At 48.0% G+C, this 23,915-nt stretch overlaps 1 protein-coding gene across 3 annotated transcripts in view; it reads left to right on the top strand.

Moving 5' to 3' along the window:
* Positions 1 to 21,965, top strand: part of SNX27 (sorting nexin 27) — a 76,059-nt gene extending 54,094 nt beyond the window's left edge. For all 3 annotated transcript variants that reach the window (XM_055130892.1, XM_055130890.1, XM_055130891.1), the window contains 7 exons: positions 1,933 to 2,011; positions 4,688 to 4,851; positions 11,527 to 11,616; positions 16,943 to 17,092; positions 17,271 to 17,399; positions 17,708 to 17,767; positions 18,505 to 21,965. In XM_055130892.1, coding sequence (XP_054986867.1) covers positions 1,933 to 2,011; positions 4,688 to 4,851; positions 11,527 to 11,616; positions 16,943 to 17,092; positions 17,271 to 17,399; positions 17,708 to 17,767; positions 18,505 to 18,552 — 720 coding nt within the window. In that variant the 3' untranslated portion in view covers positions 18,553 to 21,965. The remainder of the gene's footprint in view (positions 1 to 1,932; positions 2,012 to 4,687; positions 4,852 to 11,526; positions 11,617 to 16,942; positions 17,093 to 17,270; positions 17,400 to 17,707; positions 17,768 to 18,504) is intronic.
* The last annotated feature ends 1,950 nt before the right edge of the window (positions 21,966 to 23,915 follow it).

The raw sequence follows: 23,915 nt of genomic DNA, 5'->3' as shown, positions 1-23,915 counted from the left end.
CCCTCTAGCCCTTCCTTCATTGTTGACGATTTTGTTACCGTGACCAGAGCTGCACATGTGCCTGGTCTTGGTGCTTGAATGTTTTTCATCACGGTGCTTGCCAGGGGTCCCACGTCAGCTTGTGGTGCTTACATACTTGGCCGAGGTGCTCTGAGCTCTGTGCTCACTCACGTACCCAGCAGGGGCAGGCTCTGCGTGCAGGAACACGGGTCCTGGGTGTGCTGCACAGGGTTCACAGCCCCTTCGTGGTGCGGCTGCATGCCTGGCTGTTCTGTGCCCAGAACTCGCCTGCCCAGAACTCGCCTGTGGCACTGGGAATCGCAGCCGTCAACTGCCAGGACGGCACTTGGTGCATGTGGGGTCTTAGGCACTTGAACCCCTGCCATACGCTTAGAAGGCGCTCAAAGCACCACGCTGTTCTCCCGACCCAGAAAGAACTTTCTAGTGTCTGTGAGAACAGGCCTACAGTGCGTCTCCAGCTACCCATCTAACGTATTTAGTGGATGACAGCATTGTCATTTCATATAAAGTACCCGTTTTCTTTCCCTTTATTGAAATCTTTTATGTTTATTGATTGGTTTTTGTTTAATTCTGTTTTTTTAACTTACTCCCGGGCTTTCTCTGGCAGGCGGGTTGGGGGGGGGACCCTATGCAGTGCCGGAGATTAAACCCAGGTTGGCTGTGTGCAGAGCAAATGCCCTACCTCCTGTACTACGGCCCTGGCCCCTAGGATTTTTATTAGATTCCAGTTCATCTTCAGATAAGAATAAATCCTAATTGGTGCTCTGTTCTGTGTATTGCCTGTCATCAGGTGCACAACGTGTGGCCACCTCATTAGTGACAGAAGATGGGTCAGTGAGTGTGAATTTTGGTGACCTGATCTTTCCATTGTGAGAGTCCCCTTTGATCTTCTGTCAAATGAACATATCACCAGTTTTTGCTACTTTAGCCAGCAATTTTCTAATTCTTTCATTATTTTACTTAACTACACTAAAGAACTTTTCCTTATCAGTGAAATATGGTTGATTATCCTGAAATACAGTTTGTTGGAAAGGGAAGATAAATATTTAGTTTTTTTCTCTTATTTTCAACTTCATGAAATTGAATTAGTATGTTATATAATGAATTAGTATGTTAGTAAAATCTAATGATATTCAATGAGATCATTGTTTTGTATTTTATCCCGGGATTTTTAGGTATTCAGTATGATTTACTAATAGTAGATATTACCTGAGGGGATTCAAATAGTCTGTCTTTGACCACTGGAATTTCCTATTTATTTTCCATATCTTTTGATATAACCCATTTGTTTATGATAACATCCTTGCTCTTTTGGAGTTTTCATTTTGCTTGGGGGCCACACCTGACCATGCTCAGGGCTTACTCTGGCTCTGTACTCAGGGATCACTCGTGGAAGGGCTCAGGAGACCAGATGTGGAGTGAAGGATGGGCCCCAGGCTGGTGGCGTGCAGGGCGAAACCTTACTGCTATACTGCCTCTCTGGCTCCTGCACGTTGAAAAGGACTGTTTCAAAACACCCCAGTGTGATGAAACCATTTCAGAGAGGAAAGCTGATAGTAAGGAGAAACTATTTTTAGCTTGAAGGGGAGAAAGTTCTATTTAGAGATAATATTTAGATTTGGTCCTTTTACCTAATACATATGTATACATAGGTGCATATGTATGTAAAAAGTAGCTTGAATGGTAAATTGTTTTTGTAACACCGGGTTGGCAAAATCTTTATCTTCTCAATTAAAAAAAAAAAATTGTCACTCAGGATTGCACCCTGGGCCTCCTATCCAGCGTGGAGGCTGTGCTCGGGTGGGGGCCACGCTCCACCCCAGCCTCCGCCTTCCCCTTCCCGCATCATGTACTTGTCTTTTCCCTCAGTGGTGTTCGACTTGAAATTAATCTGCCCTGCTCGTACCTTAGGCCATTGCAGCAAAGGTTGGCATGGACAGTACAACAGTGAATTACTTCGCCTTATTTGAAGTGATCAATCATTCCTTTGGTAAGTAACTAACATCATAAGTGGTAGCTAATGTGGAATTGTCTATTGGACCTTTTATTCTTTTTTTCCTCTTGTACTTTTTTTTATGGTGCCAGGGCTCTAATCCAGGGCCTCAGACATGCATCTGCTCTTCCACTGACTCCTTCCTGGGCCCCTGGGTGTAGTTAGTGCTGTCAAACTAAGCCCTCCGAAGCTCTTGGATTGGAAACATTTGCCTAGAGAAGAACTTTCAGATAAGAGCAAGTCCATTTATTAAAACTGTCTCCAACAAGCAGCCCTAACAGACCCCGTGAGACCCGTGTCAGGAGTTAATCTAACCGCTGTTGACTGTTTCTTCTTTGTAAACCAGTTAACTGATTGAAGCCTGGCACCGAGGCAGCTCCTTTATAAGGTTATTCTTAATCAAAGGTTTAAAAGTTCTATATTTCAATGGAATAGCCTTAAAGAGAATAGCTGTTCCATTTAGCCATCACTTATTTCAGAGAACTTTGTCTTCTTTAGATTTTCTAAAATTTTATTTTAGTGAAGATAATGTGTTTACTGTGCCACTGACATGTATGGTCTTGGTGTGTGGTTCCTGATCTCTCCTAAACACCTCGAACAAAGTTGTTCAAGATTATTTGTTACAGGCACGCAATGTTTCAACACCAATTCCACAACCATTGTCACCTTCCCTCCACCACTGTCTTCATTTTTCCAATCACCTCTCAAGTCTGCTCCCATAGCAGACCCATAACAATTTATTTTATATTGCTTGTTACCACTAAATGACTAATGTTTATCTAAAGGATCAAAAAGGACTTCAGTAAAAGAAAATTTGTGAAAATCTTTGTGTTTGAGGGTTTACTAAGCTATTGTTACAAGTTGCGCCTTCTGTGTTTGTTTTTGTTAACTGAGCTTAATTGGCTTCTATATTACATTCCCATCCAATCTGGTGTACTCCTGTTGGGATGTTAGAACTGTGGAGTTTGGAGATGTCACTCCAGAAAATCCAGAATATTTAACAGGGCAGTGAGCTTACATGCTGGAAGGTGGATGTGGCTGCTGAGCTTCTGAAGGTTTGGGGAGGTAGGGGGAGGAGACCCACCCCCCAATCTGAAAAGGCTCGGAGTTTTCAGCAGACAAAAAAAAAAAAAGTGTACCTGAAATTTTTGGTGGTTTGTCATCTCTGCAGAGCTCAGTTGTGGGACAGTGGAGCCCAGCCGTAGGCATGATGAACGCTTTCTGTAAATCTTTAAGAATAGCTTTCTATGGGAACTGGAGCAGTAGCGCAGAAAGTAGGGCTTTCCTTGAACACATCTGATCTGGGTTTGATCCCCAGCATCCCGCGTGGACTGCCAAGTTCTGCCAGGAGTGATGCCTGAGCTCAGAGCCAGAAATAAGACGTGAACACTGCCAGGTGTGGCCAAAATACAAAAAAAATAGCTTTCTGTTTTCAGGAGTTAGAAATGATCTAAAATTCTGCTTTAATAATACATAGCTAAGTGTATATGTACACACACATGTTTATGAACAGTTTACTTCTCGGAGGGTTTATTGCATGATAGGAGAAAATCTTTGTTTTATTTCATAAAAGCTAAAGATGAGGACCACACTGGTTGTATTTGACCACAGAGAGGCTGGAGGATGCTCTGGGGTAGAGCATCCCTGCTGTGTGCGGGGCTGTTGATTCAGAGCCCGCCACCGCACACCCTCCCCACCCAGAACTTCAGGGCACAAGAGACAAAGAAGACTCAGGCTTTTCCAGAGTGGGGGGGAGGCAAGGGAGAGAAAGAGAAACGATCCTTCCTGTTCAGAAAAGAAAGGCCACAGAGAGTCTCCTAAATCCTTTCTCTTTCTGAAGTGAGGAAGGACTGATCAACTCCGGCCAAGGCGAGAGTCCGCTTGATCAGTCCTTCCCCATTCCGAAGAGAAGAGCCGAGTAAGGCGGTCAAGCCGTTCTCCCAAATCAACATAGATGGCATCTGACTCTCCCGGAAGCGGCCACTCCCTGTTCTCTCTCCTCTCAGCTTCCTGCAGCTTCAGCCTAGGTGCAAGAAAGACAACTTACAAAGGACTGCAAGGAGCCAGTGCGCTGGGACTCAAGTCTCATCCATTTCTAAGCTTTAGTTTATAAATTACAGGGAAAATAGTAAATCTGTGTTTTGGGTATTAAAGGGCCTAATAAACATCAAGAGAAGAAAACTGAGCTTTCTAAAGAAGTTAGATATTATAAACGCTTTGTTTGCCTTGTGCATTGTTCAGAAGAGGAAACACTGTTACTCAAACGATACTTTTCACTTTGGTTAACTGCTGAGGATTGCAGTCACAGAGTGAGGAGAACCATGCAGCTCTTAACAAAGCAAAAACAAAAATCCCAGTTCATTGAGAATTGGAACAGGACCCACCCAGTGTACCATAACTGAGTAAGAGGAGAGACTTCCTCTAAATATATTCAGTGACATTGCTGGACTTACTAGGTAACATGTAGGATATTCTCACTAAGTTTGTAGTTGGTGCCGAGTATGGCCATCACTCAGTGTTAGGCTCAGCTGCCCATTGCTTAATAGAGTTTGTGGTTCTGAGGCAGGGCTCTTTGAGAGATCAGAGGCCGTTCGTGGCTCACTCTTGATCTGTCTTATACAGTCTGAACTTGGGAAATTCCTTACATCTCTTTTCTTTGCTCTACCCTTTCAGTACGTAAGCTAGCACCTAACGAATTCCCTCATAAACTCTACGTCCAGAATTACACATCAGCTGTGCCAGGCACCTGCCTGACCATTCGAAAATGGCTTTTTACCACAGAAGAAGAAATCCTCTTAAATGACAATGACCTTGCAGTTACCTATTTCTTTCATCAGGTGAGTGAAATGTCTTTCTCCAAAGCCTCGTTTCTTCTTTGTTGTATGTGGTAGGTGGTGGGTTCTTTGGAACTTTGGTCTCCTGCCTCCAAGTATAATTACAAAGTATTCTATCCCATTTCACAGAAAACTATACATTCAAGAACTGAGATGTCCTGGAGTTTTAGATATACTTACTGTTATTTTAAGCAGAAATGAGCTTAATTAATGACTGTGATTTCAAAGTTTTTTCATCAAAATTACATCAAGAGTTTAAAGCACCAAACTGTTCTAGCTCTTGTTATAAAAAACGTCTGCAGTCTCTACCTGGTGACCATTTCTTTTAGCTTGTTTTTGTTGTCATGTGTTTTGTTCCATACTTCTGTGTCTCTGGTAAATTATAGTCATACTATATGCTATGTTAATAGGTTTTTTTTGTGTGTGTGTGTATTTGCCTTTTTGGGTCACACCCAGCATTGCTCAGGGGTTACTCCTGGCTCATGAACTCAGGAATTACTCCTGGTGGTGCTCGGGGGACCATATGGGATGCTGGGGATCGAATCTGGGTTGGCGGTATGCAAGGCAAATGTCCTAACTGCTGTGCTATCCCTCCAGCCCCAAAGTTATATATTTTATAACTTGGTTATAACTTGCTCTGAATTTATTTTGCAGACTCAAGTCGTATCTTAATTTCCCATGCTTTCTAAGAAGACTGATGTGTTCTGTCCTTCCTCCACTCCTACTATATACCTACATTTTCCATTTCTCTGTCCTTAATGTAGTCCAATTACTATCATATTTTTAGATTATATAAATTTTTATGATTATAAATTACAGCAGTTGTACCATGAGTATTAACTGTTGTTTTCCTCTAGCATTTTACAATATGTTATAAAGTATTCTGTTACCATTTAGTTGGAATTTTGTTAAAGCCGTCAGTGTCTTTATTCGGTGTTTGGGATCCTCTCCCCGAAGCTCAGCGGCCAGTCCTGGTTCGAGACCGGGGCTCCCACTCTGCTTGGGACTGCCGTGGACCGCCTGCACGTCAAGTGTGCACTGAGCCCATTGAGCGATTGCTCCGGCTCTAAATTTATAATTTAGCTGAGGAAAAAACATTATTTTAATTAAGTATGGTATTCCCAGTGAATGTTTTCATTTTATTCAGCTCATCCGTAGATTAGTTCTGCAATTTAGTTTGACATATACCCCCTTAAATCCCAGGTATTGTATGTTTATCTTTATGAGAGGATTATTTTTTTTTTTGTTTTGTGAAATAGAAGTCACTAACCTCAGGTCAGAATATCTGGTTCAAGTTCAACTCTGCGTTGGGTTAATACTTAGAATTTTTTGCTGAGGTCAGTTTTCTGATCTGTCATAGAATAATAGTTATACTCTTCTCACCTCTTTTTTTTTTTTTAATGTGTATTAACATTTTTGTTGAGAGTGGCCACACCTACCAGTGCCCAGGGGCTACTCTTAGCTCTGTGCTCAGGTCATCCGGGCACTTCTCACGCTGTCATGTGCCAGAAATCAAACTGGGTTTGGTGACCTGCCAAGGCACATGCCTTAACCTGCCCCTCTCTCCAGCACCCCTTTCTGCCATGTTTGCTGCAGGGCTCCCTAAGAAGAAATCTGTTCACGTTCATGTGCAACTGATTGCCAGAACAATTCTCATCTTTCAAAACTCACACTCCTGGGGCTGGAGCAATAGCACAGCGGTCGACCCGGGTTTGATTCCCAGCATCCCATATGGTCCCCTGAGCATCGCCAGGGTGATTCCTGAGTGCAGAGCCAGGAATAACCCCTGTGCATTGCCGGGTGTGACCCAAAAAAAAAAAAGCAAAACTCACACTCCGTATCCATTACAAACCCTTATTCCAGGGCCGGAGGGTCGCACAGCAGGTAGAGCACTTGCCCTGCACACCGCCGGCCCAGGTTTGATGAGTGCAGAGCCAGGAGTAACCCCTGAGCACCAGCAAGTCAGGCCCCGAAACAAAACAAAACACCAGGCAAACAACAACCGTTATTCCTCCTCCACGGCCCCTGCCAAGCACCATTCGCCTTTCCATGTGACTGACTACGGCAGATGACTTATCTAGGGAAAATCGTGCAGTATTTCTTCTATGATTGACTTACTCCAGTTAGCATCTGTCCCCCAGGTTCATCCATATCGTAGTATATGACAGAATTTCCTTCCTTTTAAAGGCAAAAAAATAATATTGTTTTGTCTATGTATATCACATTTTGCTTATTTATCTGTGGATGGACAGTTAGATTGCTTTAACTCTTGGCTATTATGAAGCTATAGGCATGGGTGTGCAAATATCCCTTTAATATCCTGGTGGTGTGGTTTCTTTGTTTGTTTTCCTTTGGGGGGTTGGAATGGAAAGTTTGAGCCAGACCCAACTGACTCAGGGCTCATTCCTGACAGTACGCTCAGGGAACACTCTAGGATCAGGGGACCGTATTTGGTGCCAAGAATTGAACAAGTCAGGTGCATGCAAGGCATGTCCCCAACCTGCTGTACTATGGCTCTGGCCCATTCTTTTCATTTTTAAATTTAATTATAGTTTTGGTCATATTTGCAGTGGTTTATGGTCTGAAGAGGCAGTTATCACTCCTCTCCCACCCAAGTGCCTGGAACCTTGCAGGTGTCCTTATTCCAGTCCACCTCTGCATTTAATACCCTCGTGTGGGACTAGTGGATTCGGAAGTGGTTCTAGTCTTTCTTTTCTGAGTACCTACATTCGGTTTCCGTGGAGGTGCAGCATTTTCTCATTCCCAGCAGCGTGCAAGGAAAGCTGATTTCTTTGGGTGGATTGGGAGGCTCTTTGGGTCACACACATCTGGCTGTGCTCAGGACTTATGCCTGGCTCTGCACTCAGGAATTACTCCTGGTAGTGCTCAGGGGACCATATGGGGTGCCAGGGATCGAACCAGATCAGCCGCATGCAAGGCAAATGCCCTCCTTGCTTTACTATCACTCTGGCCCCTGATTTTTTGACTAGCTAGGGAAACAATGCCTTTAAGAACTAATACTTAAGGTGGCATTTTATGTACTGCAAAGGAAGAGAAAAAAGCTTCCAGCTAAACTGACACATCATTGATTGTCTAGTTTCAGATGTGATCAGATGTGGAAAAGGTGTACCTTAGAATTGATGGAGTATTAGGTAATGATAATGAACTATTTTCTTTAAAAACAATTAAGACTGGGCCGGAGTGGTAGTACTGTGGTAGGACGTTACCTTGCCTTACCCACCCGGGTTCGAGTCCCAGCATCCCAAATGGTCCCCTGAGCACCACCAGGAGTAATTCCTGAGTGCAGAGCCAGGAGTAACCCCTGAGCATCGCCAGGTGTGACCCAAAAAGCCAAAAAAAAAAAAAACAAAAACAACCATATATATATATATATATATGTATATACACATATATATACATACACATACACACACATGTATATATCAGTAAATTTGAGGACTCGGGAGGTCATTCAAACAGTGGGGTTCATGTTTAGCATGTGTGAGCCCTGAATTGGAATCTCTACACCAAGTGTCACCCCAAGCACCCTGGGGAACACCCCTAAAAAATCAGGTTAGAACATATCATGGGAGGCCACAGGGATAGTACAGTGGAAGGGCACTTGCCTTGCAGTCACCAGCCTAGATTTGATTCCTGGATCCCCATGTGGTTCCCAAAGCCCACCAGGAGTGATTCCTGAGCACTGCTGGGTGTGGCCCATCAATTCAGATGGTAGGGCATGTTAAATGCTGACTGACCCTGACATGCTGAGCACAGATTCAAGCTGTTCCTCCCGAAAGCCCTGTAAAATAAAAGCAGTAGAGTTGGTATTTGGGCAGGGGCCTCCATTGTTGCTATAAATTGTTCTTGGGGCAGCTGAGTCTTTCCGTGACAAATAAACTGTTTGGATCGTCCTGGAGGGCACGTGGCTGACTCTCCTGAGTGTCTCTCTGTGATTGTTGTACCCAGTGCCTTTGGGAGCCCTGGCCGTCTGCCTGGGACTACAAAATCTCATGCAGATGGCCCGAGAGGTGTTAATAACCAAACCATATGTGGTTCTTAGAGGAACCAAATAGCTAAAGAATGCCAATAGCAATTATGTAAATAATAATTATTGGTATACACTTTATGAAATTTAACATCTGCTGTCTCTTGTATCCCTAGGAGAGCAGTATTCTTTCTGTTTCATAGACTTGGAGGGTGATATTTGTTTGTTTGGTGGCCACACATAGTAGTGCTCAGGACTTACTCCTGGCTGTGTGCTCGGGGATCACTCCTGGTGGGGCTCAGGGGACCCCTTATGGTCCCCAGAATTGAACCTAGGTCAGCCGCATGCAAGGCAAGTGCCTTAAGCCCTTTATTATCTCTCTAGCCCCTACTTGAGGATAATTTAAGACACTAACACCTCCCCCCCTTCCCTTCTCCCTGCCCCTCCCATACACACATACACACACACTGATGGGTGACAGAGTTGACCTTGTCTCTTGACTTCAATCCCAAACTCACTCGGTTCTGCAAACATTTCCCTTAAAAGACAGAGGGGGGCTGGAGTGATAGCACAGCGGGTAGGGTGTTTGACTTGCATGCAGCCAACCCAGGTTCGATTCCCAGCATCCCATATGGTTCCCCAGCACCACCAGGAGTAATTCCTGAGTGCATGAGCCAGGAGTAACCCCTGTACAACGCCGGGTGTGACCCAAAAAGCAAAAAACAAAACAAAAAAAGACAGAGGGAATGGTAGAACCTGGGTTTGTGATTCAGTGTTTGAGCACATGTCATGCCTTCCCCAGCCTCACAAAACAAGACAAAGGCTTGTACCTTACGATAAAGGTTGGGACTGGAGCTGTAGCACAGCGGGTAGGGTGTTTGCTTTGCACGTGGCCGACCCGGGTTCGATTCCCAGCATCCCATATGGTCTCCTGAGCACCTCCAGGAGTAATTCCTGCGTGCAGAGCCAGGAATGACCCCTGTGCATCGCCAGGTGTGACCCAAAAAGCAAAAAAAAATAAAATATTTAGCTGGGCACCTCCTGCTGACTGCATAGAATTAGCCTGATGTGTGTAGAAGGGCCTGGGGGCTGCCCTGGCCATGCTGAGGGGTTGTTCCCAGCGGTGCTGGCAGGCCCTTGTGGTGCTGGGGAACAGCCCCTGGTTTCCCAAGTATTAGCAGGCACCAGCCCTATGAGCCCTTCTCGTCTACCTCACTGTCCTCATTGCATGCAAGGCACCCAGCCCTTAGCATCTCAGTGACAGAATTACAGAAAGGCTAAATTTCTGTAATTGCTTAAATTTTTTTGTAGTTTAGATAACATGGCTACAATAATGTTAACATTCCTAACTGTGATGTATGAAGTTCCAGCATCTTCACCCCACTAGAGTGCCCAGACCCTGCCCACTGTCCCTGTGCCCACCCACCCCCCACTCACTGTCCTGCAGCTGGTGATCGAAGGTTTGTGATCGAGAGCAGGTGGTTTGTCATTGTTACCAAGTAACTGTTCTTTATTCTGCAGAACACCTACCACGTACAAGTGCTAGAATCTGGCGTGTGCCCTTTTCCCTGACTTCCTCTGCTCAGAGTGATGCCCCCAGGTTCAACAAGGTGCAGCAGATGACAAGATCTCACCTCTTCTGACAGTTCCCTTGGATTCTCTTGGCTTCTTTTTGTTTTTATTATTATTATTATTTTTGGCTTTTTTGGGTCACACCTGGCAATGCACAGGGGCCACTCCTGGCTCTGCACTCAGGAATTACCCCTGGCGGTGCTCAGGGGACCACATGGGATGCTGGGAATAGAACCCAGGTCGGCCGTGTGCAAGGCAAACGCCCTACCCGCTGTGCTAGCTCTCCAGCCCCCCTTCTTTTTGTTTTTAATATAAGTTCTTTACCATTTGTTAAATTTTTTTTTGTTTTTTTTTAGGGGGGCTACACCTGGCAATGCTCTGGGGTTACTCCTGGCTCTGCACTTGGGAATTACTCCTGACAGTGCTTGGGGGACCATATGAGGTGTCAGGATCAAATCTGGGTCCACCATGTGCAAAGCAAATGCCCTCCCCACTGTGGCCCCTATTTGCATCTCTGTTTGCTTTTGAGGGTTCATCATAATCTCGTTACCTCCTCATTCATCGTTTTCTCTCATGGTCCCCTAATCTGACCTTCGTTTAAATCAGACAGATCTGTGGCCTGAACAGAACTCAGGTCCATTCTTTTTCCAGACTTCAGTTTCTAGTGTTTCTCTTTAGCCTATGTCAGGGGTCACACCAAGGTTTCCCTGAAAACTACATCTGGCAATAAGATGTAGAAAACTTAGGAAACTAGAAAACTGCACCAACAATTCCGAGGGCTGTTTGCTATTTTACAGTTGCCCTTAGTTCATGTTTGTATATGTCTTTCAGTGCCCTCTAATTGTTTCACATGAATAAATTAATCCAGAATTCAAATCTCTTTAACTCCGGTGCCCATATGTGGCTCAAGAACAATCATTGAGCTTACCACGGTACTTTCAAAATGCGGCTGACTCAGTAAAGACGCCTGTTGAGGCAGTGTTTAATGGTGGTGATGGTGGTCCAAATGGATGAGTTATTCTGAAAATGCATCTGCGTCTTTTTTATTTTTTCTAGAATGTATCTTGATAATGATTTTTACGTAACTTTCTTTCTCCCTGCCTTTGTTTTGGTGACAGGCTGTTGATGATGTGAAAAAAGGTTACATCAAAGCTGAGGAAAAATCCTACCAACTCCAGAAACTCTATGAGCAAAGGAAAATGGTCATGGTAGGCTCTGCATCAGCTATTTATGGAATGTCCCTTTTTGCCTCTTAAGTGTATTATTCCAGCCATACGTTTTGGGGAAAATGTTGCAGCCTGGTCAGTGACTTCTTTTAAGAACATAATATTGAAGGGATGTAGACCTTAATACCTATCATATTCTTCCATTTAGCAAATGAGATTTTTATATAGCACTTTTTTTTTTTTTTTTTTTTTGCTTTTTGGGTCACACCTGGCGATACACAGGGATTACTCCTGGCTCTGCACTCAGAAATTACTACTGGCAGTGCTCAGGGGACCATATGGGATGCTGGGAATTGAACCCGGGTCGGCCGAGTGCAAGGCAAATGCCCTACCCACTGTGCTATTGCTCCAGCCCCCCTTTATAGCACTTTTGTTGCTAAAAGTTCTATAACTTCATTACATAGCTTACAAATATAAAACTTTGTTATTAATAATAACCAAGTGGTATTACTTTTTTATTTAGAGTTCTGAAAATACTTGCCAAACATTAAATCTGATAAAAATAAGATATTTTTTGTATGTTTGGTTTGGGGCATACCTGGTGGAGGTCAAGGGCTACTCTTGGCTCTGTGCTCAAGGATCACTCGTGGAACCATATGGGATGGACTCAGGGGCCCACATGGGATGCTGGGGATCAAAGTCAGGTTGGTCGCGTGCAAGGCAACTGCCCTCCCCACTGTCCTATCACTCTGCCCTTGGAGTTTCAACTGTATACAAGATTAGTTTTGTTTATTCGAGTACCGTCAGTACAGTGAAACTTCCCCTTCAGAAGGAGCCCTTCTGTCATTAAGCCATTATGACACTAATGACATTAAGCTATTATCTGTCGCACTCCTGTGGCAGGGAGGTGAAGGTAAAATCCAGTCGCTCTGCTTAGACGCCCTCAAGCAGACTCTCCCACTCCTCACTCTTGGTTTCTCAGGAGAGTGCTCAGTTCTGTAGCAAGCACTGTCTACAAAGTCCCCCTAGGCTCCTGCCAGATAGTAAACTTACTATAAATTTCCTTGATATTCACTGGAGGGTAGCTCATATTTTTGCCATAGTTCGCAATCAGAATCTTTGTTTTTGGTAACACCTCTCTGACAGGCTCACTCCTGGTGCCATGCTCAGGTGCCATCCTGACTTGTTGAGGGTCAAACAAGGGCTCGTTACGTATAAGACAAGCGCCTTAACTCCTGTGTTAGTTCTCCAGTCCTGCTTTCTACCTGTTTACAAAATTAGATTTGCTCCAAAGTTGGATGGTTGAGAATACAGGTTTCAAGAGATGAGTGTGTATTTCTGGGCTTGGGTGAGATTGAGGTTTTTGTTTTAAGGTTTTGGGGTGTTTTTTACTGTTGTCTTGTTAGAAATTCAGTCTCAGTGGACTGACAAAGAAGGTTTTGTATATTGTTAAATGGGTACATAAGGCAATATCTGTCATTGTGTGGTTCTCAGCTAAGTTATATCTGAAGCCTGCTTCAAATGCTAATTACTGGACTCCACCCGGCTGAGTAAGCCAGAATCTCTGGGGCCAGGAAGTGGGATTAGAAAAGTAATTTAGGACACTTTTCTTTTTTCTATTTTTGCTTTTTTGGGTCACACCTGACAATGTTCAGGGGTTACTCCTGGCTCTGCATTTGGGAATTACTCCTGGCGGTGCTTGGAGGACCATATGGGTTGCAGGCATCAAACCCGGGTCAGCCGTGTGCAAGGCAAACGCCCTACCTGCTGTACTATCACTCTAGCCCCTAGGTTGTATATTTTATAACTTGGTTATGTTGCTCTGAATTTATTTTGCACACTCAAGTAGTATCTTAAGGCAAACACCCTCCCGAGTAGAGTATCGCTCTGGCCCTTGGACACATATTTAGGTACTCAAAATTTACTGTGAAGGAAAGAGGACTGGATCATTTTGTATTTTTAATATATAACTATTATATAAGTATATTTGAAAACTTAAAAACTCTTGGAAATTTGATATATATTTTTTTAAAAATTGGGGCGGGACTCCACCCTGGAGCGCTCTCCTACCTCCCAGCTCTGTGCTCAGGGTCAGAGAGGGAGGCCAGGAGGGGCCGAGAGAGCCTTGAGGAGGCGTTGGAGAGGCTGCCAGTGGCCGCTCATGTTTCCAGGTGCCAGAGTGGTTGGTAGCTCCCACCAGGCTTCACGGAGAGGCTCAGATGCTTGGGGGCTTCCCTTGCACACAACACCCCACCCGGTCAGTGTCTGGCGCCGGACACATGGTCCCCTGAGCTCCTCTGAGTAGCCGAGAAACAAAAAACAAATGGACAAGAAAGAGATGTAGAGCTCCATGTCTTGTCTTTCAAAAAAAGTGAAAATAAAAACGAAAAACTTTATTTCTAGGAAACTGGGAAAACATTCGTAACTTCAAATTTTACTGATTTATAGTACAAATTTTATTGATTCATTATATTGACTTAGTATAATATTTCAATGGTAAACTTTAGTTTTCTGTATGTTTTATGTTTCTTCTGATCTTAGTTTCTAAATACCTCATCTTGCCCACATGTTTCTGTTCCTTAAAAATCTATACAGTAAACACGCAGGGAGGACTATGACAAATTATTTTTCAAAAAACAGTAGTTGGTGGGGGCCTGGACAATAATCCAGCAGGTAAAGAGCGTGGTCCTTGTGCCCACCAGGAGTGAGCACTGCCAGGTGTGGCTGGCGGTAGAGCACTCGCCATACCTGCCGAGGCCATGGGCAGTTCCCAGCATGGGTGGGGGGAGAAGAGAGGAGAGTCGGGAGTCCTGGGACATTTCCCCAACGGCCCCAACGGCCGACACAGACACATGTTTGCGTGCAGGAGAGTCGGGTTTGACCCCTGGCACTACGTGAAGTTAAAACATACATGAGCGCCATTGGGTATGACTCAAAACCCAAAATAAATTAATAAAATTAAAAACAGTGTTGTCTCTCCAAAAGAATGGTGCATTGTTGGTGGGCATCTCAGGTTGAAGGACCCCAGTGGAGCTAGGCCCACCCACCCCCCACTGCTCCCGGCACTGGCCAGCACTTTTTTCCGCTTTTAACATTTTATTGTAGAAAATTTTAAATATTTAAAGACATTTTTTAGCTAGTACCCACAGCCACCCTGTCCTTGCGCCCACCCGCCCTGTCTCAGCCATCTGTTCGCTTTTCCGAAAGCTGGATTTGACTTCTGTGACTCCGTAGGTATTTTCTGTCTGTTTAGTGCTTGGTGGCTACTCCAAGCTCTGTGCTCAGGGCTCACTTCCGGTCCCCTCCCTCCTGCCTCTGTGTGGGTTTTTTTTACCTAGAAGGTTGCTGTTGTTTCACTCAGCAGAAGCCTCGAGTCCAGCAGGGGATGAGTGCCGCGGTGCCCTGCAGTGGTCCAGAGAGCCCCGCAGTCCTGGAGGCAGCACCGTGGTTTCGGGGGCCGCAGTCGCTGGTGCCAGAACAGTTGGTTGGCCACAGAGCTAGCACAGAGTGTTTGACTCACGGTTTTCTGGCCTCAGGGATGGCCCCTGGGTGCCATGAGCAGAGTCAGCGGCGGCCCGGGTATGACCTTCCTCCCTGCAGAAAAGCAGCAGTGTGGGCCGCCTCGTGAGCGTTTGTGCAGCTCTGCCTTCTCCTCCTTTGGCAGCCTGAGGTCACTCTAGGGCACTCTGGTCTCCTGCCCAGATGGCAGGCCCCTCCACGTGCCCTATTTCCCCACCACTCATGGGCTTGTAGAAGCCCACTTGCTTGAGAGGCAGCCGGCTGGAGAGGAATCTTCCTGGGTTTTCCCCTCTGATTCTTCCCTTTCCCTCCTTTCTGCTCCCCCCAGTCATATGTCACCTCCCTTCCCGGCGCGTAGATTGAGGAGCAGGTGGCTGGCCTTGATCCTGATGCATCAGTAGTTCAGGGACTCTCTGGATTGGTTTGGTTTAGTTTAGTTTTGTTTTGGGTTTTTGTTTGTTATCACACCTGGCTGTGTTCAGACATGGCTCATGGGACCGTATGGGGGCTGATGATAGGACTCTCTGGATTGGTCTCGTAGCGTTGGACATGTGAGGCTCATGCATGTCATTTGGTTTGGTCATATGCTTGTTGTGGTTTGGTGGGGGGGCACCACTGGGATCCGCGGGTGCTGGAGATGAAACTCAGGAACTCAGGACTCCAGCCTCCACTCCTCCCAGCCGGGGCCAGAGGCTTTCAAAACGTTTTTTCCTGGGGGCTGGAGTGATAGCACAGTGGGTAGGGCATTTGCCTTGAACGCAGCTGACCCGGGTTCGATTCTCAGCATCCCATATGGTCCCCTGAGCACCGCCAGGGGTAATTCCTGAGTTCAGAGCCAGGAATAACCTCTGTGCATCGCCGGGTGTGACCCAAAAAGCAAAAAAAAAAAAAAAAAAAAGCCCGTTTTTTTCCTGAGATTTGGGAGAGTGCAGCGGGTAGGGCATTTGCCTTGCACGTGGCCAACCTGGGTTCGAGCCTCAGCAACCCAAAGCACTGCTAGGAGAAATTCCTGAGCACAGATCCAGGAGTAACCCCTGAGCATTGCTGGATGTGTCCCTCCTCAGGCTTTTTGTTTATTTTTCTGCCTAGAGAGGTTTAGCTGCTTGACTTGCATGCAGCTGACCTGGGTTCAATCCTGGGCACCACGTAAGCGTCCTGAGTCCATCAGGAATGATCCCTGAGTGCAGCCTGGAGTAAGCTCCAAGCACTGCCAGTTGTGCCCACCTCCATCAAAAAAAAGTGTCTTGTAGGGCTGGAAAGATAGTACAGCAGGTAAGGCACTTGCCTTGTATGTGATCCGCCTAGATTTGATCCCTGGCATCCCATGTGGTCCCCCAAGCACTGCCAGGAGTGATTTCTGAATACAGAGCCAGGCTACCCCGAGTATCACTGGCTGTGACCCAAAAACAGAAGCCAAAAAAAGTGTCTTATAATATAAATATTTTATGAATACAAGATATAGAGTAGCTTAATTCTCATCATTGAGATCTTTGTAGCTTGATTGATCAGGAGATAAGGAGAAATCTGAGCTGCTCTCCTTCGTTTACTCCAGCCTGAGGTACCATGAAAGTACAGGACTGGCCTTGGTTGAGGGGGTTCCCTTTGAGTCCTGCTGTGCTGGCCTTGTTCCCAGAACTCAAACGGGGCAGCAGACAGGCCAAGTGAGAAGTCTGGAAGCTGGAGTCGGAAGTCGGCTCCGGCCACATCACAGCCCTATCCCCGGTCAGGGACTGGTGTGAGGGCGCCGGGAGGGGGGCTTCTCTCTGGCCTTCGGTTGGTGCCACTCGAGCAGCATTTCCCTGCAGCTGTGCTCCACAGTGACTATTGTCCCCATTCTTGGACTTTCTAGTACCTCAACATGCTGAGGACTTGTGAGGGCTACAACGAGATCACCTTCCCTCACTGCGCCTGCGACTCCAGGCGGAAGGGCCACGTCGTCACCGCCATCAGCATCATGCACTTTAAGCTCCATGCTTGCACGGAGGAGGGCCAGCTGGAGGTGAGTGTACAGCCAGCGGGGACCTGGGGGCGCCAAGCTTCTCACTCACCGCATCGGTGCCTCTGGGAGGGAAAGGGAGAACCTCGCTGATCAGGGCGTCCTGTCTCACGCCCGTGTTATCTTGGGCCCTGCCCTGAAGGGGCAGCTCTCCCCAGCTCACGCTTGCACCCTTGTGTAGAACCAGGTCATCGCGTTTGCGTGGGACGAGATGCAGCGGTGGGACACTGACGAGGAGGGAATGGCCTTCTGCTTTGAATACGCACGTGGAGAGAAGAAGCCTCGATGGGTGAAAATCTTCACACCATATGTGAGTTGTTGGCCTGTGAAGTTGACCGAGCTTAAGACCCTGAGTGTGCCTTGGGACATGGTTGTCTGGGAATCTGAGCCTCTGAATCCCGGTGCTCCCTGGGACCGGGAACTGCACATCCTGCTGCACCGAGTCCCCACTAGGAGGAGCCAGAGAATAGCCAGTGAGCAGCTTCCATTCCAAACGCCTGCGCTCAGGTGCCCGGTGGGCCCCGGATCCCCCGGCTGGGATGGTCTGGAAGGTGGGTGACTGGGGCTTGGTCCAGGCTTGGTCTGGGATATCAGGGCGTGCCTCTCTTTGCTTTTCAGTTCAATTACATGCACGAGTGCTTTGAGAGGGTGTTCTGCGAGCTCAAGTGGAGAAAAGAGGTAATTTTTCTAAACAGTGTCGGACGAACATTTGTCATCTTTCAGATGCTCTGGCCTCAGCCCCGTCTCTCTCTGGGGATATCAACTTGGAACTGGGAGCCAGGGTATTTTGTTCTGTTTTAATTTGGGTGCCACTCCTGGTGGTGCTCGGGGCTCCTTCCTGGCCCTGGGCTCAGGAGCCTCCCCTGGCAGCACTCAGAGAGCCATTTGGGGTGCCTGGGGGGAGAAAGGCAGGCCCCCTCCCTGCCAGATCACTCGCCAGCGCCACAAGGGGTATTCTTTCTGTTAGCCTCTGGCTGTATCTTCTGCGGGAAGGTTTGCCACTGCTCTACTGCTGGTAACTGTTGCCTGTACCTGCCAGCGCAGACCGTGACTCAGAGTAACCAGCTGCTTCCTGTCGAGGGAACTGTGTCCATGGGCCAGAGGTGCAGTCATGAGCACCTTTTTTCCTGGTGTCCTAGGAAGAACAGCAGGCCTTGGGGGTGGGCGTGGATTCCCTCTTCTCTTTACATCTCCTGGTGGTTGGGGCAAACCTCAGACTTCGTGTCTGTGCCCCCAGAAGACTGGAGGGACCCTGCGCAGTCTGCGAGACTGCGTGAGCTGTACCTGCTGTCCTGAGTCTGGGGGGACACAGCTGGACAGTGGTCCCGCCCCGGAGCCCCTCCTGAGGAGAGCCAGGCAGGCTGTCTGGGGGCCCCAGAGACGCCCAGTGATGCTTCTTTCTTTTTTCCTTCCAGAACATTTTCCAGATGGCGCGGTCACAGCAGAGGGACGTGGCCACCTAGCCTCTCTTCCCTCCCTCCTCTTCACCGTCATCCTCACCCTGCGTTGCCCATGTCAGACAGAGTAACCATTAACATAAAAGAAGAGAAAAAGGAAAAAAAAACAAGGCATTTTATTCAAAAAGTCCTAAACTAAATATTATTAATAATCCCTCCGAATATCATGTCGCTGGAATCGGGCTGGTAGAAAACAAGATTGGTCAGCACCTGGGGCCAACTGAGTCACAGCAGGAGAGGAAAGCCCACCAGCTCGCCAGAGGTATCTGCCCTCCGGGCCTCGTACCGGCAGACTCTCCTTGTACTATATTTTTAAAACTGGAACTATGAACTCCATCCATTTGCACTGTTGAGACATATATATGTATGTATGTAAAAATTATATATACACAAATTAGCTGCACGTATATACATATATATATATTTCTTTTTAAATTTCATATTGATGGCAGTACCTTTTTTAGCTTGTGTTTTTACACACCTTTCACTAGAATTCATGACTTCTCTCTTGCTCTCTTTATTTTGAAACAAACTTTAAAAAGGAAAAAAAAATATTTTACAGGGAAAATACCTCTCCTCATGAAGGACTCGAAAAGTTTACAACCTGCTCGGTTTTTTTTTTCCCTTCCTTTTTGTACTGAGCAAAGATTCTGGCTCACGGTCGCCACGGAGTCTGAGGAGTGAGAAGCTCGTTTCTTTGTCTCCCGAGAGACTGCTGGGCAGGAGGAAGCATTTCTCGTGGCAGCCAGAGTCTGAGGACTAGGTGTGGCCCTTGGTCCCGAGACCATTTCCTTGCCCCATCTCTCCTTCCAGCCATGGCTCTCCGCCTCACCTTCAGCTCCTGATGATCCCTGGAGTGTGACCGAGGAAGGGTGGGCTGGGAGGGTGCTGCCTATGGCAATTCTGAGACACGTCACAGTCGTCATTTCCCGCCTCCCTGTCTGTGGAAGCAGGGTGGTGCACTTGGGGCCAGAGTGCACGTGGGGGCCTTTCCGGCTCGGGGTTGGCCGTGGCGGGGAGAGAGCTGGTCTCTGTGTATAAACCTTGCCCTGCTCCGTCCTGACCTATTGCGTGTTCTGCGGCTTCCTTGACCAGTGTCGGAGAGAGAATGACAATGTCCCTAGGCCTCAGGAAATCTTGGCATGGGCCAGGGTCTGTACCAGCCACAGCGGCTACAAAGCTTGGCCCATCCGAGCCCACCAAGGATCCAGGAGAGAAAGCACAGTGGGGATGTGGTGGACTGGGGCCGGGTCTCACTTTGACTTACACGAATCTGAGCGACTCTTCTGTTCTTCAAAGAATTTCTCATCTGACCTTGCAGTTAGACCTGGCGGGACCCAAGAGCTACTCCCTGGGCTCTGTCCACGTGGCCCGCTGTCTCATGCCAGGTTCTGATGCAGCCAAAACCCAGCTCTGAGCCTTCGCGTCCTTGTTTCTTCTCCAGAAGCTCTCCAGAGAGGGCATTTCTGCTTTGTGGCCGGGGCAGACCATGTCTGCGCCACAAGCAGCGGGGGGTTCAGAGTTTCCTCTTTCGAATCTTGTTCTTGTGGATCATTACAGGGGCATATATCCTCTCTCTCTCTCTCTCTCTCTCTCTCCCCCCCCTCCTCTCTCCTGTTCTTCTCACCTTCTCTCTTCCTCTCCATCCCCTCTCTCTCTGTCTCTCTCGCGCGCGCAGTCTCTCACATACTTTCTTCTCTTCCCCCCCTCATCCCTCCCTCCTCTCTCCTCTCTCCTCTCTCCTCCCTCCTCTGTGTCTGTCTCTCTCCTGCTTACCGGTGCCTCTGGAAGGCCATCCTTTTTCCCTACCCCTCTTGGAAACCAGGAGAAATCCACGAGCCAGACGCAGGTTGCGGAGGACATGAGGCTTCGGGAATGGTTCCTGATGTGAAGCTTTGACACAGGTCAGCTTTTGGCTTAAATGAACTTGATCATGAGTCAAAGGCCCCTAGAAAGGAGACATGTTAGTTTGCCACTCCACTATGCAAGAGGCCTTTGGCGGCAGCTTTTAAAAGTGGGCAAGTAGCTACCGTCTGCCCCACCCCCTCCTAGAGAGGATGAACAAGTCCTGGAGTGGCTGCAGCTGGCCAGATGCTGGCCCGTGAGGGGCCCTTTGGGAGAGGCCTGGCAGCAGGTGTTCCAGTTCCTCTCTGGAATAGGCTTTGCTGGGCCTGCAGAACCAGCCTCTGCTCTGGGCGGGGCCCCTGAGAGGCAGGAGTGAGCCGGGGGCCAGTAAGGCCGCCTCCTCCTGCCATGGCCCTGGGGCGCCATGGGCCCCGTGGGGCTCTGTGGGTTCAAACTTTTCTTTGCATGAAGCCGTGTTAGTGTTTGGCTCCTTCCCGCTTGCTGCATCTCGTCCCTCCAGTCCCGGTTCTGCCCAGTCATCTCTGGGAAATGGGCGCCCTCCTCTGCTCCCCCACACAGCTAGCCAGTTCCAGCCCACCCCCAGCTGCGCTGCTCTGTCCTCCTCGGTCAACGCTCAGAGTTCTTGTGACCCAGGAGGAAGTGCTGGCTCTGAGTGATGGCCCCGCGGCCTCTGCTCTTTCACTTTGCATTCTGCGCTTGCTCTTTCCTGCCCTCCCCGGGCCCTGCACTGACCAGCGCATGGGCATGTCTACGCAGAACTGAGCTCTGGCAGAATCTGGCAAATGTCAGCAATGTGCCCGCTGGCCTTTCGGTGACCCAAGCCAGCAGCCATGCAGGACGCAGGCAGGCAGTGACCTGCTCTCTCATTTGCAGCGTCTGCACTTAGGAGCCTGGCTCCTGTGTGCCCTTCTTTTAAAGGGGTCTCTACCCTACCTGGCTGGAAGTCTCCAGCCCTGGGAGACACTGCCCTCTTTTTCCGAACCAACACAGTGCCAGGTTCCTCCTCCAGCCTGTGTGTCCTCTGAGCTTCCTTTGAGAAGCTGGACAGGACTGGAGGACACTCGGGGCAGAGGTGTGGCTGTGCTGCACCGGGCCCCCCTCAGCCGACTCCGCCTCCCGCCTTCCTCCTTCCTCTTCGACCCCTGGCACAGCCCCCCAGGCTGCCCGCCGTGACGCTAAGGGCCCTGGGTAGAGCAGAATGCAGGAGGGGAGTGATCTGTGGGGAAAAGGGCGCTGGCCAGCTGCAGATACCTGGACATTCCTTCCATCCCGTGACCCTGTTTAAAGTGGTGAGCTGGGCATCAGCTTTCCCCAGGCCATGCATACTTTTAATTTATTTGAGAGAAACTCGACTTGTATTTTCACTGCAGTATCTTGTATTTTTTATTTGTGATTTAAGAAATGTGAAGAGAAAATACACAGACACATGATGGCTAACAGTGTTTCTTTTATTCTTGTTCTAGAGCTAACCACTCTAAATTGTTTGGTAATGTCACTTAGTGTAATTAATTGTAACATATTCTTTTAAATAAATTGATTTATTGATGAAACTATTCCTCGGCTCCCTGATTACAGAGCCTTTGGGTTGAGTGGGGCAGGCATAGAGGGCCCTCTGGGATTTGCGTTCTGATGGTCATCTGGGCTGGCAGGACAGTGGAAGGGTGTTTGGCCTTGCCTGTGGCCAACTCGGACTTAATCCCCAGCACCATAGAAGTCTTTCGATCCCTTTCCGGACTGACCCGAGCGCTGAGCCAGAGGTGGCCCAAGAACAGAAATGAGTGATCAATCTGAAAATGGAAAGGAATGTTTAACAAGACCTTTGGGTAGAGTGAGGCGTCTCCACAGGCAGGAGACGGAGATGAGTGGAAAAGAGAAGCCTTTGGCTGAAGGTCTGTCCCCAGCGACCCTCGGAAAGGCCGCCTGCTCCCCCGACTCTCATGGAACCAGCCTGCCCAGGTCTGCGTGAGACCCACCTGGCTCCCCTCCACACTGACGCCGAGTGCCCTGGACAGAACACTGCAGCAGTCACAGCAGCATGAACATTCTTTAAAAAAATGTAGATGTGGGGCTGGAGCGATAGCACAGCGGGTAGGGCGTTTGCCTTGCACGCGGCCAACCCGGGTTCGAATCCCAGCATCCCATATGGTCCCCTGAGCACCGCCAGGGGTAATTCCTGAGTGCAGAGCCAGGAGTAACCCCTGTGCATCGCCAGGTGTGACCCAAAAAGAAAAAAAAAAAAATGTAGATGTGTGTGTACACACACACACACACACACACACACACACACACACACACACACACACACATATACTTGGGGGCACACCCTTGTGCTAGTGGAAATCGCCCCAGTGGTCCTGGGGGACCGACCCTGTGTGGCTGAGACTGAACCTGGCCTCCTGCATACTCTGAGCCACACAGACCCCAGCGCGGAGCTCTCTCTGGCAGTGCGTCCCACTCCCGCTCTTGAGCGCAGATCCTGCTTGCTCCTCCCTCTACACCGGTCTGTGCTCATTCTGGATCAGTGTCCTAAGAGCAAGTATTCATGGGACATTTTGTTTGGTATTTTTCAGGAAGATGGTTTTGGGTTTTACACTCAGCCATTACTATTACCTTACAGAAAAACCTTTCACTAAAAGTCCATAGAGAACTAGAAAGAATTACAGTTAAAAAAAAAAAAAACATTTCTAGGGGCCGGCCAATTGTATAGCGGGGAAGGCATTTGCTGTACTGGCATCCCATATGGTCCCCCAAGCACCGCCAGGAGTGATCCCTGAGTGCAGACCCAGGAGTCAACCCTGAGCATCACCAGGTGTGACCACAAAAAAAGAAAAAAATCAACATTTCTTAAATATCTGCTTTGTGGGCATTATTAGATACTGCAACAGATTAAAAAAGCAAAGAAAGCTCTAACCCCCAGCCTCAAAGGAGAGCTGTACAGATGGTGGGGACACAGCAGTGGGAGGTGTATGTGCCAGAGAACACTGAAAAAAGTGAGAAAGAGCAATCGGATAGCAAAAAAAACTTAAAGAGGATAACGGTGTTTAAGAATGAATGGGGTTGGGATTGGAGCGATAGCGGGTAGGGCGTTTGCTTTGCACGAGGCCAACCCGGGTTCCATTCCCAGCATCCCATATGGTCCCCTGAGCACCGCCAGGAGTAGTTTCTGAGTGCAGAGCCAGGAGTAACCCCTGTGCATCGCCAGGTGTGACCCAAAAAAAGCAAAAAAAAAAAAAAAAGTGAATGGGATAGTGGGGCTGAAGCGATAGTACAGCGGGTAGAGCGTTTACCTTGCATGTGGCAGACCTGGGTTCCATCCCCGTCATCCCATATGGTTCCCCCAGCACCGCCAGGAGTAATTCCTGAGTGCAAATCCAGTAGTAAACGTTGAGCATTACAAAAAGCAAAATAAAAAAATGAATAGGGGGGCTGGAGCGATAGCACAGCGGGTAGGGCATTTGCCTTGCACGCAGCTGACCCAGGTTCAATTCCCAGCATCCCATATG

Source organism: Sorex araneus, chromosome 3, assembly GCF_027595985.1.
Source record: "Sorex araneus isolate mSorAra2 chromosome 3, mSorAra2.pri, whole genome shotgun sequence".
In the NCBI taxonomy this organism is placed as follows: domain Eukaryota; kingdom Metazoa; phylum Chordata; class Mammalia; order Eulipotyphla; family Soricidae; genus Sorex; species Sorex araneus.
The sequence above is the reverse complement of the archived record's forward strand: the minus strand, read 5'-3'. Positions and strand labels throughout refer to the sequence as shown.